Source organism: Phocoena sinus, chromosome 2, assembly GCF_008692025.1.
Source record: "Phocoena sinus isolate mPhoSin1 chromosome 2, mPhoSin1.pri, whole genome shotgun sequence".
NCBI lineage: Eukaryota > Metazoa > Chordata > Mammalia > Artiodactyla > Phocoenidae > Phocoena > Phocoena sinus.
This window is the reverse complement of record NC_045764.1, coordinates 68,792,495-68,808,275: the sequence shown is the minus strand read 5'-3', so window position 1 is coordinate 68,808,275 and position 15,781 is coordinate 68,792,495. Positions and strand designations below refer to the sequence as shown.

Here is a 15,781-nt window from a genome sequence, read left to right as displayed (position 1 = left end):
TACAGTCTGAAAGGACTGTTATATCTAAAGGATTGTTTTTGTCCGTCATGTGTAGGGCAGTGCTAATGTGGCAATCATTTCTACATTAAAATAATATTTCCAGACAGATTTTTTTTTTTTTTTTTTGCGGTACACGGGCCTCTCACCGTTGTGGCCTCTCCCGTTGCGGAGCACAGGCTCCGGACGCGCAGGCTCAGCGGCCATAGCCCACGGGCCCAGCCGCTCCGCGGCATGTGGGATCTTCCCGGACCGGGGCACGAACCCGTGTCCCTTGCATCGGCAGGCAGACTCTCAACCACTGCACCACCAGGGAAGCCCCCCAGACAGATTTTAAAATGAGATAAGTTACAAAACAGTTTGTGCACTGTGATCCCTTTTTGCAAAATGAAAATCAATGCATAATATACAGCAAAATATTAACATTGACTTTGAGAGGGGTGAGATTACAGGTGATTTTTATTTCATTTACGCTTATTTTTATTTTCTAATTCTTCAATCCCAGCTCAAGCCAAAAAAAAGAGAGAGAGAGGTGGTGGGAAGGTAATTATCACAGAACCTGAAAACAGATGTATGTAAACCTTCGAAGGGGCAAAAGGAGGAAGATCCTGAAGAAGATCCCGAAGGTTCTCTGTGAAAGATGCAGCTACAAAATGGATGACCCTGTCTCAGCTCAGGCTCCTCAGCAGAAGCATCAGGAGAACTGCAGCGATTAGTATACAGAGGGTGCAGACTGTAGGTACCATGATCTCCGTCATGATCTGCATGTAACTTAGAAAAGGCTCTGCGGAGGGGGAGAGAGCAACATGGCAGATGAGAATGTAGTCATTTTGGCAAATGCAGCTTCATCCTGAAAGCTTCAGTTGTCTGGATAAACTTGGAAAATGGCATCATCACACTTGCTAATTATTCTCATTTGCTATAAAAGAGAACCTGGTAAATTAAATGTTATAAAAAAATTATCTGAGGGCTTTGTAAGATATTTCAGAAAATATGGATTAAGAATGCTTAAATTTGGTTCTTCCATAGGTACTGTAATAAAGTCTAAATGTATGTCAGTGCTAGTGCTTACTCAGAATTTAGCAGCCAGTATTCCTCAGTTTCTATAATTCTCTTTGGGGGGATTTAGGAAAGAAAATTCCTTGGAAAACATTTGCATCCTTTCAAAAATGTTTATTGTATATCTTAAGAGGTATAGGAATTTCTGCATTGAAAATTTTCATGGTCATTCTTAACACAGCTAAACAGTCTTTAAGAGTTAAATGATAAGCATATTTCAAGTGTGTTAACGGTTGTAGTGGACATTTACGAAATACCTGCTTTTAAGTTTTGTGCCAGGCACCCTTGGTTACCGAGATAAATAAGGCACAGGCCCAATTCTCATGGAGCTCATGGGCTCAACAGTAAGTTCTACATCATGTCTCTACATTAAGTTTATTTTAGTTTAATGGAATATACATCTTTAATATTTGCCTGATTATTTAGATGAGGTGGGAGGGGACAGTGGTATATGGGCCTGTAAAAATAGTTGAATTGGTAGGATTTGGTCTAGCATTTTCCACCTCTGATACCACATGGAAGATGAATTCATTAAAACAGGAAGTGTATTTCTCTGGTTGCTCTTATATATAGAGAAAGACAAAATTCAAAGAAACAAATGATATGCTTTGGCATTTCTTGATGCATGGTTACATCCTGGTTATTCTACATCTCTGATCCTTTTAGATCCTGTTGCATTAGAAATGCCTTCTGTGAGAGCAGGGACCTTGTTGTTTATTGCTATGTCCCCAGGGCTTAAAACACCCTTGAGTCAATAGTGACTGCTTCATAATTACTTGCTGAATGAGTGAATATAATATCTAGAGTGTTTGATTTTTCTTCATTCCATTTGGTATAATGGTTGAATTTCTCCCTCCTTCCAACAAAGCCCACTATAACACAATAGTAGATTTATAAATTTACAGTATGATTCAGAATTGAACTAGAGTAGATAAATTTATAAATAGTAGATTTATAAATTTACAGTATGATTCAGAATCAAACTAGAGTAGATATTTCTTTTTCATGGTAGATTTTTTTTTTTTTGGTACGTGGGCCTCTCACTGTTGTGGCCTCTCCCGTTGCGGAGCACAGGCTCCGGACGCGCAGGCTCAGTGGCCATGGCTCATGGGCCCAGCTGCTCTGCGGCATGTGGGATCTTCCCGGACTGGGGCATGAACCCGTGTCCCCTGCATCGGCAGGCGGACTCTCAACCACTGTGCCACCAGGGAAGCCCATGGTAGATTTTTAAAACATATTTTAAGTGCTGATAGAAATTAGACATTGCTTCAAAGTAAAGGAAAGTCCATTTCTAATCATGTGATTTTGGAAGATTGACTTAAGGTGGGTCCACATTTTGAGATTTTGGTAATACCGTTACATACGTAATTACATGGTTTAATTATCAAAGAGTTAAACTCACCTGCAGCGAGCATCTGGTTGTTGATAGAGCAAGTTTCCAAGGCTTTGAGGTACCAACTTTCCACCTAATAAAAACCCACTTGATAAGTTGTCTTAAACTAGTTTTTTGCTGTTTGAAATCATGTTTCGAATAATATGGGGTAAGAAATATATTTTTTTAATCTGCTCGTAGTTTAAATCAGTTAATAGTTATTGAATGCCTATGTGCATCATTGTGAGGGAGCCAAAGAACAGTTTTTATTCTTGAGCTTATAATCTAGCTATCTTTTTCTAATAATGAAATTACTGTCTTTTCTAGTAATGCAAAACTAGTGAATACCTGATAGTTATCAGTCACTGCTTCTATTTATAGTCCCACTAAGCTCACTCTAAAGAATGTGGATAAACAAATGAGTTTTTTTTTAATTAAGACACTCTAAATTACAACTTATATTCCCTGCCATTAGGTGCAGCAGCATACAGAATAGAGAGCTGATAGAAAAATTTGTAGGTTATTGAAAATGGGAGGTTTTAAAGGATTTTTTTAATTATTACTTTTAATCTCATTTTGGCACCAGTGCATTTGTATCACTGTACAATTTGGTGGGAAAAGAAGTGAAGATTATATGGTCATTATATATTCAATTTACTTAACTTTTCATGTATGTTGAAGAATAGGTAGTATTTGTTTGCATTAAGATACAACATTTAGGATAACATTTAAATCACAGTTTCTGTTGACTGTCATAACCTAAAGTAAACAGGACTCCTGCATAACCCTAGTCTGCCCTTAATGCTCTGTGTGCTAGGAGTGCATTTTACAGTGTCCTTACCCCATTCTAAGCAAACAAGCAGAGAGGTGGTGAAAGGGAAAGAAACAATGGGCCCACTTGCCAAACTCTACACCCCAGCTACCTAGCTCTTCTAAAATCCAGAATGAGTAACACTGATAATTATTCCTACCTCTCGAGGATTGGGAAACCCATTGGCAGTGATAATCTTCTTGTAATATTCAACTGAAGCCTTTGGATAGCGTGGCCTATTTTTCTTGTTGAAATCGACATAGTAGAATCCATATCTATCTGAGTATCCTCTCTCCCATTCAAACTTATCCAACAAAGACCAGGAAGTATACCCTTTTATATTAGCACCATCTTTGATAGCTGCAAAGACATTCCATTTTTAATATATTTCATTTTCTTGGAAAAATAGTATTGCGAAGATAATCTTAAATGTTTTCATCTATGAGATTTAGAAACACGTTTTAGTCAATCGTGTATTATCAGATTTTGCCCAAGTTAAATAGAAAGATATGTGAAGACCGTTTGTATCTCACCTTTTAGCATTTCATTTGTGTATCCTTTAAGGTATTGAATTCTCCACTCATCACATAATTGGGTACAGTGTAGTTTTTGAGATGCTCCATTTTCTGTCACATATATGGGTGGATTGCCATATTGAGTCTGAAAGGAATCATGGGAACACATATTGAAAGCTGCCATATTCTAATTGGGTGTGTTTAGCGTTTAGTAGATGCCACTTAACATGTTTATTTAGAGATAAGTGTAGGCAGGAGGCAAGTTCGTACAGAAGAATATATTTCTTGACAAAGCATCATTTTAGAGAAAATATGCTTCAGGTCTTGTTCTTTCCCACATATTCCAGTACAGGTGAGAAGAGCAGCAAAATAACTAAATATGAGATAAGAATTTTAAAGTTTTATATATAAATATGTATATTATATATATAGTCATATGAAATATGTGCATATTATATTACATGAATATAATTTATATAATGTATAACAACCATGTATATGATCTATATATATGATTTTCATAGTAGGCATTCATCTTTTTTTTTTTTTTTTTTTTGGCCATGCAGTGCGGCGTGCAGGATCTTACTTCCCTAACCAGGGATCAAACCCGTGCCCCTTGCAATGGAAGCACCGAGTCTTAACCACTGGACCACTAGAGAAGTCCACATTAGTCTTTTTTGTTGTTTTCTTTCTTTCTTTCTTTCTTTTTTAGTCTTTCTTTAAGGCCTATATCGAGTAGCTTCTGAAGTATAAGTAACTGGGTTTTTAAATTAACTTTAAAATGTAGGCACCTGAGCTTATACTATAAGAACATGAATTCAGGTAAAAAATGTCCTTTAGCCTAATGTAATGATCACCTGAGCAAAGTTGAGAAGCCTCCTAAATCCCCATGGCACAGAATGTAGCCATTTAGACCCCAGATCAGGCCAGTTTGGGTCAACCAGTTCAACTAGGTCACGATCGTTCTGGTAGCTGGGCCCCTGGCGAGAGGGGTAGTTCCTTTCTGTGATGTACCGAGTCGTAAAATGACCTAATCCCAAGAAATCAGATGTGCCTTTAATGTAGCTCTTTTCCTGGAGTGAGAACGCCGGTAACCTCGACATATCCAGGCCTTGCTCTGCACTCTTTCTTCCTAATGAGAGAAGAAAATAGAATTTAACCAAGTTTTATTTTCTCACAATCATTCTCTTGTCATGTACCATGATGATACTGGCATGTTGACATGAAAGCTGTTATCCAGATCCTGGGCTTTGGAATTCATCTGTGTGGAAATTATGACCTTAGCCTTTCAAACTGGAATTTTGACATTTGAATGCTAGCTAAAAATTTTTAAGTTTATGTTGCTTAAAAGTAATATTTTTACAGATTACTCAGTAACATGTGTGGACAATTGTGTAGCTACCTGGAAAAAAGAACTAGGTTATTCCTTACATCAAAAATTGGTAATTTTGCTTGCCTCTGGGAAGGGAACTGGAGGAGGCCAGTGGTAGCGTGGGGAGAGACACGGTCACGTTCAGGCCTTGTTGTAGTGTAAGCTAACATCACCTCTGTGTTGGGCAATGTCCTATCTTTCAAAATTGTAAAAGTGTGCGTCCTTTCACCGACCAATTCTAAGTCTGCTTATCCTACACTTTACTCATGTAAAAGGATGTATGTACAAGGATCTTCACTACAGATTGAGTAGCAAAAGATTAGAAGCAACCTGAAGGTCTGTCAGGAGAGACTGGTTAAAAACATGATGGGATATCCATTAGTACCACATTATGCAGCCATGAGAATGAATAAGGCAGTGCTTCATACACAACAAGGACGAGTGCCAAGACGGATGCTCGAGTGAAACAAAGATGCAGAGTGTTGCATACATACAGTACATGCAAGTATATACACATACCGAGCAGCAGTGTTCTTGGCGCACACATGCACAATGCATCTCTGGAAGTGTACTTCCTTCTGGGGAGGATAGGAGCAGTGGGTGGGGGAGGGAAGGAAGCTTAACTTTTTTCACTTTTTTGTACTTCAAAACATGTGAAACATGCCCTTGTATAATCTATGCAAAAAAAGTTTTAAATCAATGTATAAAGAGAAGTAACATTTTTATGAGTTGATCTAAAATGTAGCCATAAAAATGTTTCCAAAGAGACTGCTGGCTTAGATTAAATGAGTGAAAAGATTGCATTATTAAATTCCTTTAAATTATTAGCATGTTATTACTTTCAGTTACACGTAGTAACTTGAGAAGAACCACAGGAATTATCACTGTAGTGTCTACTACAATAGCCACTCAGCATATGTGGCTACTGGAATATGGCTAATGTGACTGCAGCTTCAACTCAGTCACACTGAAGGATTGAATTTTTAATTTTGTTTAATTTGAATCTGAATAGACACAAATGGCTACAGACTATCATATTGAACAGCACAGATAGGGGACATGCAGAACATTTCCATGATCACCAGAAGTTCTATTGGACAGCACTCGTCTAGAACTACCTTTCTTCATATATTTATTGTGAATGAAGGGGTGCTTCTGAGATGCCTGGAAGTAATTTGTGAATGAGATTTCAGGCAGAATGCTTTCACTACTAAAGAAAATATTAATTGTCTTATTTGTCAGTTATACTTAATAATGCTGAAACAAAAGAAAAAGAAAAAACTACTTAAAGGATCCTTCTCTCCACATTGTATAAGGGAAAAATTGAACCCTGTTCCCACTTGAAGTATCACAGAGTTGGAGTTGGTGGGGTCTGGGATTATTGGCTTTAAGCGCAAGAATTGTTCTATGATAGGTAATCAATTTGGCTTTTTAGTACAATCTTGTAGCGCCTGCAGTGGCCTCTGAGGGTCCCAAGAGAGCAAACAGCATGTGAATGATGGGGTGTGTCTGCAGGAATGTTCCATATGGGCATTGTCCCATTGTGAGGGCTTTTTCCTTATGCATCTTGAGGAAATCATTCTCAAGATTTTGAGTGTATGTGTACAGAACATGTCACAGAACTGGTTATTGTCAAAAGATTTTTAGAGATTATTCTGTCTAATCCCTTCATTTTTAGGTGATAAGACTGAGACAGGACGAGGTGAAGCACCTTGCTTAGAATCACTGGTTAGTGGCAGAGTTGGAATTAGAACTTGCTGCCTCCTATTCCAGACAAGTCTTGATAAATGGTGCTTTAGAAAGGGAAATTTTTGAAATGTTGAAACATTCTTAGTCAGACATCTAAAATAGCCTTGATGTATGAGATATAGCCTATTTCACTGTTATCCTTGTCTTTTTTAGGGAGGTGTGGGCTGATACCTCTAAATCACAGTTATATGTTTAGATTCCTATGGCCAGACACTGCTGGTTGCCTACCCAACAGACCCATGCCTGTCTTCTTCCATGCCCTGTTTTCTCATCCCCTTCCAAAGGGCCACATCCTTTCTGGGAGTCTTGACCCCTCCCCAGGCTCTGAGGCTCTCTAGCCCTGGTGGTCTAGGGCACCTTGGGGCATTTGACAATTCTGTCCCTTGAGGCACAGCGGGAAGTCAGCTGGGAGTAGATGGTGTTTCCTGGGAAGATTTTTCTTGTTCTTAAAAACAGATATGATAGTACTATTCCCTTTTTTTCTGCCTCAGGGTGTTGATGTGTAAAGGTGATGCCTGGAGCTGCTACAGCCATCCTGTGGCCTTGGGGAATGGCTGATGAGCTAGCTAAAAGTGCCAGACAGAGTGGAAAGATGGAATGAGTCTGGGTTCTCAAAGACAACCCTGAGGGCTGGATTAATTAGCTGTGGATTATCCTTTTCTGGATTTCAGGTGAGATGATAAATCCCCTACTTTTCAAGCCATTTTATTTGGAGTTTTCTGTTATGTGGCAGTTAAAAGCGTCGAAATTAATACAGCCTTGTGAGCTGTGTCTTTATCCTCTGACACTGTGGAAACTAGAGCTTGGAAAGTATTTCTCAAGTGGCAGAAAGAACCAGCAATAGGACTGACTCCACCCATGACTGTGTCTTTGACTTCTCACTCCTACTTCACTACAGTTGGATGGAGTGGAGTGCGGAGGAGACAGGAGAACAGAACACAAAAGAGAGCAGCCTAGAGAATTGCTAAGTTTTTTCCCCTGGATTCTGAAATTCTCAGTTTCCAGGTCTAAGAATTTGTTTGGATGTCCCCCACCCTCCCAGTTTGAATAACCAGTTCTAAATTCTTTGGGAGCTGGCTTATCCCTCGAGTGCCTCACCCAAACCAACCCAGTGTGTTCTTCTATCCCCCTGCCTTTTGGTCATTTCACTTGAGCTCAATACTGTTGCTGTGGTATCTGGAGTCTTAAAAACGTGACGTGGCTTACCGATATGGTCCTTCATGACTTGTGGGTAGTCACCGGTGTAAATGGGGTTGGCAAACCAGCCCAGGCAGAACTGTAGGTATCTCTCGGCAGCCTCTATGTCCTTGGGGTTAGTAATGTCCACAGGTTCCCCCCAGTCGCAGTTTAATGAAATCCCCACCAGACCTTATAAGAAGAGAGAGAAAAGGGGGTGGCACGCAGAGTGACATTGCTCCTCTGGTCACCCGTCTGTTCTCAGCGCACATGGTGGCGGGGCTCACCTTGCTGCTTGCTGCGCCATGTGTTGTTGTAGGAGTGCCAGGCTTGGGCGTGGGCCTGGAAGAGAAAGGAGCCCATCGGAGATGCCTGCCTCATTCATTTTTCTCCTCCCTTTCAACCCAAGGTGGCCTTTCTCGCCTTCCTAACTCTAGAGATCATTTTAGGTCCTATCCTTTTCATGAGTCCAGCCTTGATTAGCCTAATCCATAGTCTCCCTTCCTCTGACCTCCATTTTCTTTGTGCTGTAGAGGAAACTTGCTCTAAATCTGGCATAAACACATAAGCCACCACTCTGTGTTATTTATTGTTACTAAGATTTTTGCTAACGTGTCTTGTTTCGTTCCTGGTCGTCCTCTGTAGTAACTAGGCAGTGCTTTCAGCATAGGTGCTCAGGAAGTTAGGAAAGTATAATACCAGGCATCTGGAACAGTCTTGAGAAACAGACTCCAAAATGTGCCAACCTGCCTTCTCTCCATGTTCTCTCCCAGGGACCCACTGATACATTCAGAGCCCTGCCCTTTAAATAGTCACAGTTTAAGAAACCCTAAGCCAAATAGGGAAAGATGAGAAAGTTCTCTTGCTGACATGAATGTGAGGGTCTGGTATGTCCCCAGTGATCCCCTGCCTGCCCGCCTGATCAGATTGTCCACCTTCTGTTGAGAGTCCATTGGGGCCATCATGCCTCGCACCCCTGTTCCCCAGTCATCGTCACCTGGACCCTCATATATGTCCTGGAATGTGACCAACCCCCCCCACCCCCCGCTTCTCAAGCCTTTCCAATAGCCTTGTAATTCGCCCGTCGTTGTCTCCTCTCAATGTCCCCCTCAATTTCTGCCCTAACTGAGCCTGACTGCCCCTAAAGACCGCAGCCACGGCAGCTCTTTCCAGCAGACGCCATTTTTTTCCCCTCACACCCCACACACCTTAGGAGAGTGCCTGTCTTGCTCTTTGTTGCTGCTTCCAAACGACTTCTCTTCCCTCCTTCAAAAACTCCAGGTCCTTTGAAGTCCATGCTACCAGACAAGCACTCCTAACTCCTTCCTGCTGCTGTCATTCACCAACCTCCAGTTACTTCTGCTCGGTCACTGAAGATGTTAGCCCCTAGCTCACTGTCATCCCCCCACTTCCTCCTGTCACCGTTCCTCACAAAAGAGTTTAGACCTGTAGGTGACAAGATTTCACATGCATGTGCTCCAGCCCCTTGGCTAGATTGCAAGCGCTATAGGGAGCAGTCACGCTGTCATCTGGGCTGCAGTGTCCAGCAGAGTCCTGGATGGCAGGACACTACCTCATAGATCCTCATGGAAGGGAAGGGGACCATGTTAAGGTGAGGTGGCAGACGACTGGGCTCAGACTCGGGCCCTGGGGTGGGCTCAGCTGTCACTGGGACTCACCCTTCCACCTTGAACCCAGCCTTCACTCCCGGAAGGACCCACTTCACCTTAATGATGTGATGTGCCGCCTTGTATAGGCCCGTGCCATGGAGCTTCAGTCCAGGTGCGTGGTGGCCCGTCTCGTAGCCTTTTTCTGCCATTGTCTGCAGGGATGGCAAGTGGGGACCACAGGACCCGTGAGAAGTGACAGGGTACACTCCTGCCTGGAAAGTGGGTTTTCCCACCTGGAGCGGGGCCTTGCTTACCCGAGGGTCACTGAAAGTGACCCAGTGCTTCACCCGGTCCCCAAAGGCCTCGAAGCATAGGCTGGCGTAATCACTGAAGTAGTTGGCCGTGCTCACGTTCTGCCACCCGCCATAGTTGACCTGGAGCAGCTGCAAACAGAGGGGTGGAGAGAAAAGCAGGTGCCCCACCCTCTAAAGCATGGATAGTACTCCACCTTCTCCCCATCACCTCCCTGAAGCCAATGTCTTGTCCTCTGACCTCCCACCACCCTGTGTCACAGAGAGGTACATAAGCGGCTCCTCTGCCAGCTGGGCCGTGATACCACAGGGCCTTGTTGAACGAATAAAAAAACTGCTTTAATAGTGATGTCTAACTGTGAGGTTCTTAAGCATGTCGAGGCTTTATGGAAATCGCTTGGGAGGGGGCGCTCGTATATGAGCACATACGGTTCTAACAACCTGGGGGAGGAAAAGGCTAAACAAACTTGCTCATTATTCCATCAACTCTTACTCAAAAGATGCTTCTTTCTTTATAGTCTGAGTTGTCGTTTCCAGGCCAAATGTTTTGGAAAACATCAAAATCTGCGCTTACCACTTATTACAAATATCAGTTAAACCAGTGGGACCTCCCCACCGTGGGTAAGTTGGGAGATTTCTTCTTCACTCCCTGCCATCTTCCTGTCCCGAGCCAGAGCCCAGACCCCAGTCTTTGCCTCCACCTTGGCAACCCCAAGTGCCCAGATCAGGCTCCCTCCTGCTGAGCTGAGCTCCCCTTGGGCCTCTGAGCCTGCGCAGCCTCACCTGTGGGAGATCCCAGTGGTGCAGGGTCACGATGGGGGTGATGTTGCTGTTCAGAAGGGCGTCAATGAAGTCACTGTAGAATTGGATTCCCTTCTTGTTCACCCCGTCAGCTGAAGGCGAAATAAAAGGGGGGACTTGATGAGAAAGGACCTTGGCCTTGACCTTCTGAATGCACTATTCCTGGGCCCTGGAGCTTTCTGTAGGCCTGAAGGCGCCCTCAGCCCACCAGCACTCGGGTCTCAGATGGTGGAATAGCTACTGCTGGGAGCCCAGCTACCTGCAGAACCCGTGAGAGCTGCTGCTAAGGAAACTGTGCTCATGGGCTGTTCTCGCCGCCCAGGACTCTCTGGTGTCCCCACAAAGCCAGCACGGCCAAAATGGGCCACTCCTGGGCTGGGGCAGTGTGGCTTTAGCTCACCTCGCACACCCGTGGGCAGGAGCCGGGGCCAGGACAGGGAGAACCGGTAGTGGCTGACGTGCAGCTCCCTCAGCAGAGCGACGTCCTCCTGTGCAGACAGAGGTGGGTGCAGGGCAGGGTCAGCCGGACCCCACTAAGGCCCCTCCTGTACGTACTCTTCATCTACGCAACAGGCGTGACGCCACCTGCCCCCGTTACTCCTGGGGCTATGCCAGGAGTCAAGTAAAATGCAGGATATGAGGATGCTTTGAGAAATCCATCAGGGTGATGGATCCCCAATCCAGAGAGGAAAGTGGGTGCTGAGCAAAGGGACAGAGGATGAGCTGGTCCCGCTCTTCCCACAGGGGGCCCATTCCCATGCAGGGACCAGGGGTTCAGGCTACTGTGGCCTGTAGGCCCTGGGGTCATGGCCTCAGCCGTTCAGCTGCCCATCGCTTAGACTAAGGCACTGGCTCAGGTGGGGCCCAACTTTCCTTTCCTCCTTCATCCACCTTCCCACATCCTGGCACTCCCTCCCCAAGCCCCAGTCACCACCGACCCCTCCCCGCTCAGCTGCACTGGGATTGGGGATGGTTAGCAGAGCACTTGGTTGACATTGTCACTCGGGTTCCCCCAATATGTCTGTCACCTCCCAGCTCTCCCTAGGTGATGCTCAATCATGCACACACATGCACACCCATCACTCACCTGGACCTTGTAGTAGCCGTTACAGGCCACATCTGCAGTCTCCTCCCCAAGCACATTCCCTTTCCTACTGTGCGTGAAGGTGTCCCAGATGCTGGGCCCTTTCCCGTCCTGGTCCCAGGCACCCTCAGTCTGGAAGGCGGAACTGCCCACGCCCCAGGTGAAGCCTGCAAACGGAGACCCCAAGCTGGGCTCTGAGTCCCCTCCCACTCCCCACCCAGTACTGGGACCCTGGGCTGTGCCTCCCAGGCCACAAGGCAAGCCCCCTTCCCAGCAGCCTGCCCTGTCTCCCTAGGAGTGGGAGCATGTGTGGTAGGGCGGGGGGAGGGGGGGAGACACAATACGTTAAAAGCATTTATCTGCACCATTTTAGCTCTGATTTGCATTTACTATCTATACAGTAACTTTAAAAAAATTCTGTTAGGAACTTCTTTTATTTCAGAACAACTACATGGGGTTATTTTCCCCATCCTACCTATAAGGAAGCTAAAACACCAAGCTCCTTGACAAGTCAGCCAAGGTAGGCAATCTGACAGACAAATGGACAGACGGACAGACTACCGGAGGAGTGGACATACCAAGTGGGAAGGTTCCATAGTAGAAGGAGGCCTCTTCTAGGGATTCCGTCATGGTGGCCCCCAGCCTGGACACCAGCAGTAGCACCCACCAAAGAGTGACAGCCCTCACTGGCTTCATGGCACCCGGCTCTCGCCCATACCTGAAAAAGCACATCCGACAGGTGTAGGCCCATGCAGCCAGGGCTTGGGGGGGAAGATCCTGGCTTTGGGGAAAAAGGAGGGGGGGAGGTGGGACGGGGTGGAGGCGCTTTATCTAGAGAAGTGTTGGTTCTTCTGGGGTCAGCTAGTCCCTGGCTTTGCTGGGACCCACCAGCACAGGCTGAGGCTGTTCTCCAGATATGATTCCCAAGTTAAACACTAAGGAGGACAAAGACCGGGCGTGGGGAACTCTGGGTCTGATAGGCAACGTTTCAAACCACCCCTGTCCCTATCTTATGGGGGAGACCCAGCCTATACCCTGTGATGGCCTCAGTCTGATGGGGAAAGCACTCTGCCTTAGGGACGCTCCAGTCTGATGGGGCTGGCAGGACAACCCACAGAGCCGCTGCAGCACCCCACCTACACACTGTGGCCTATGCAAAGAGACAGACCCCTCCCCAAGCCGGGGGTCATGAGCAGGGTCACCATCCCAGGGTCTTCTGTCCTAAGGGTCAGGGCAATTTCCTTTCCCTGGGCTCCCCTCTCTGATGTCAGCCTAGCCAGCTTACCCAGGATTGTCCTCGGTCCCAGACACTCCCACAGTAGCAGCTGGTGGCCAGAGCACTGTCAGACTGACCCCCTCAGGGCCTGTGTGCCCCCCACCCCAAGAGCAGAGCCTCAGCCCAGCGAAGGCTCTGGTTGGGGGCGTGGCCAGTGGCCTAACCCCCCCTACAAAGAGCTTCAATAGCCCCAATTCAGTGGCGAGGGCAGGAATGCTGAGCTGGCCAGCGGGTCCTGAGTCAGCAGCCAGGAAGCTTGGCCCTGGGCCCGGGGCATCCAGTCAGCCCCCTCCCAGGGTAGAGGAGCAGTGACCCAGTCCCCTGGTCCCTTCTGGGCCCAGTGTGCTGCCTTCAGCCCATCTCAGCCTATGAAACTCCAGGTGGTGGCTGGGCGGGGAGTAGTGTGTGTGGGCATCTGTCTCTGTGTCCACCCCTTCCTGCTGCCAGAGAAAGTTCACTGTAGAAGGTAAATTTGGTTCTCCCACATCACTCTCCTCTCTTTGGATCCCTCATTCATTCCTTTACTGACTCACTCATTGAATCACGACTGTCTGGGGAATTCCCTGGCGGTCCAGTGGTTAGGACTCGGCGCTTTCACTGCTGTGGGCCTGGGTCGATAGAGCCCTGGTCCGGGAGCTAATATCCCACAAGCCTCCCCGTATGGCCAAAAAGAAAAAAAAAACAGAAGATATATTAAAAAAAAAAAAAAGCACAAGTGGCAGCTAGATCACACCCTCCCTGGAAGCTCAGTGCCTCCTGCTCTCCACCCAGGCTGCCAGGGAGGCCCCCACTGTGCTTCCTTCACTATGGTGCCCTCACCTCTCCATATCCCTCCCCTCCCTCCCCCGACTTGCGGCTCCCTGCATCTCACTCAACCTTCAGCCTCCCTACCTTCAGCTAAGCCCCACCGTAGATCCTTAACGGGACAGGTCTTATTACCCCTTTGTGGTGGATTAATTTCTTTCTGCCAGAGTGAGGTGGGACCTGGTCTGAGTCCTCCAGGGGTTGGGGATCTTGCAGGACAGGGAGGCCAGAGGGAGTGTGAAAGCAAGGTGGTTTTAAGTGCTGTGCAAAAATCAAATCAAATCAATCAATAAAAATAAACACTGTGCCAGGGATCAGGGCTCTAATGGAAGGATGGACAGAGCACTATAGAGGCGCAGGGAGGGAGGGGACATTGGACAAGATACTTGAAGGATGTGGAAGCACTCGCCAGATGGCGTGGAGCACGTAGGGCGTGGGAACTGACAGAGGGGACGGTGTGAGCAAAGGCTCTGAGGTGTGTTGGGGGACCTGGCAGCTTGGTATCCTCTCCTCTTGCATCTATCCTACAGTGACCAGGCAGGGCTGCATCCTCAGGTGAGCAGACCACTGGACGTCACCCTCGCGGCCTGTGGGTGGATTGCCGTGAGAGTCCAAGGCCAGTGGTGCATTATCTGCACTGGCGCTGCTACCTGCCCCGCCAGGCCTGTGGGCCCTGGGGACTCTGCTCTCCAGGCTGAGGTTGGCAGGAAACATAAAACTTTAAGACCTGATGTCATCTCTGAAAAATGCCCCCTTCTCTCAGAGCCAGGGGCCTAGTGTTTGTAATGAGGGAGGGGCTAGTCAGCCTGGCCTGGCCAGGGGCTGCTTGGGGTCTGACTGCAGACCCAGTCTCCACCGTCTGATCCCCGTTCTCCTCCACAGGCTCCAAGCTGGAAGGATGTGGGCCTCACAGCTGGGTGACCACCACCACCCACCCTCGCTCCTCCCAACCCCATCCCACTCCAGGGCTGCTTGGGCCCTGCCGGAGGCTTGGAGCAACCAGGGTAGAACCCTTCCCTTGGGTGGGTGGGGTGTTCTAAAGTCCCTGGAGGCCAGGCCTGGCTGAAGAGCAGGTGTGTTGGGGGATGGGTGGGCCTCTTTGTCTTCCCCCTCTTCTCTCCCCGCAAGGGGCTGCAGAGTGGGGGGTCCCTCTGCCAGCAGCCTCTGTAGGGCCCAGGCCAGAGTCTAAGCTCTATGACTTTTAGGAAGGGACTTGGTAAAAGCAAAATGTCTGGTCTTCCGTCCTGGGAGCACTGATGGGTCCAAGGCACAGGGGTGCAGTGGGTGTGGGCATGGGAGAGGCTCAGCTCAGCCCGCTCTGTACCTCTGGATCCTTCCGAGGGAACTGAGGGGCTGGCGTGGGAAGGACACTGGGGATCCATGTCGCCAGGAACTGGCCGTGGGCTCCAGTGACAGGCACTTCCTCTCTCCCTATCTAGAATGAGAGCTACTATCCCTGCTGGCACTGCAGGGCCCAGCCATTCTATTCCCTGGTCCTAGGAGCTAACCTTTCTCTCTCTGGAGAGGAAGGGGCCTCTAGGCCCCATCCAACCCTCACTTCTTCCCACCAGCTCTGCAGCCCAACTCAGCCCTGCCCAGCCTGGAGCTAAGGGGACAAGTCCCAGGAGACAAAGTTTAGTGCCGTGTGACATTGGGCCAGCCACTGCCCCTCTCTGGGCCTTCATTTCCTCCTCTAAGGAGGCTGGCTACCAGCTGTCTGGAGTCTTCCTCAGCTCTGGGTTCATTAAAGAGGTGACAGGCTGTTTTCAGGTTGTCTTGTCTCTGCAGGAGCTGGGCTGGGATGGAGGCAGGGGATTTGCAGGGATCAGAGTGGGGCTGGTTGA

At 47.3% G+C, this 15,781-nt stretch overlaps 2 protein-coding genes across 8 annotated transcripts in view; one reads left to right on the top strand and one right to left on the bottom strand.

Annotated features, from left to right (window-relative positions):
- Positions 1–2,055, top strand: part of ZWILCH (zwilch kinetochore protein) — a 40,309-nt gene extending 38,254 nt beyond the window's left edge. For 3 of the 5 annotated variants that reach the window (XM_032623984.1, XM_032623986.1, XM_032623985.1), the window contains one exon: positions 503–641. The gene's annotated coding sequence lies outside the window, so the exon portion shown is untranslated. Of the gene's footprint in view, positions 1–502 lie in introns of all 5 variants that reach the window. The other 2 variants (XM_032623983.1, XM_032623987.1) reach the window with 1 other exon arrangement.
- Positions 486–13,375, bottom strand: LCTL (lactase like). 3 transcript variants are annotated; one of them, XM_032623981.1, is made up of 14 exons: positions 13,143–13,375; positions 12,436–12,575; positions 11,861–12,024; positions 11,174–11,261; positions 10,756–10,865; positions 9,976–10,104; positions 9,778–9,873; positions 8,339–8,393; positions 8,082–8,243; positions 4,612–4,886; positions 3,773–3,899; positions 3,400–3,599; positions 2,459–2,522; positions 486–781 (listed from the first exon to the last, which is right to left on the bottom strand). In XM_032623981.1, exons 2-14 carry the CDS (start codon positions 12,551–12,553, stop codon positions 666–668), a joined length of 1,704 nt encoding a protein of 567 aa, XP_032479872.1. In that variant the 5' UTR covers positions 12,554–12,575; positions 13,143–13,375; the 3' UTR covers positions 486–665. The 3 variants fall into 3 exon arrangements, with proteins under 3 accessions (XP_032479872.1, XP_032479871.1, XP_032479873.1); XM_032623980.1 differs by having other exon boundaries at positions 9,778–10,104; positions 13,143–13,272; XM_032623982.1 differs by lacking the exons at positions 2,459–2,522; positions 3,400–3,599 and having other exon boundaries at positions 9,778–10,104; positions 13,143–13,272.
- Between the last annotated feature and the right edge of the window lie 2,406 nt (positions 13,376–15,781).

What these genes read in the sequence shown, in the direction of transcription:
- LCTL (XM_032623980.1), bottom strand. Translation starts at nt 12,553, where the DNA reads ATGAAGCCAGTGAGGGCTGTCACTCTTTGGTGGGTGCTACTGCTGGTG. An exon ending in CGGCACATCACATCATTAAG is followed by an intron (nt 8,394 to 9,777) that starts GTGAAGTGGGTC and finishes TTTCTCTTCCAG; the next exon opens with GCCCACGCCCAAGCCTGGCA. An exon ending in ATGGCGCAGCAAGCAGCAAG is followed by an intron (nt 8,244 to 8,338) that starts GTGAGCCCCGCC and finishes TCTTCTTATAAG; the next exon opens with GTCTGGTGGGGATTTCATTA.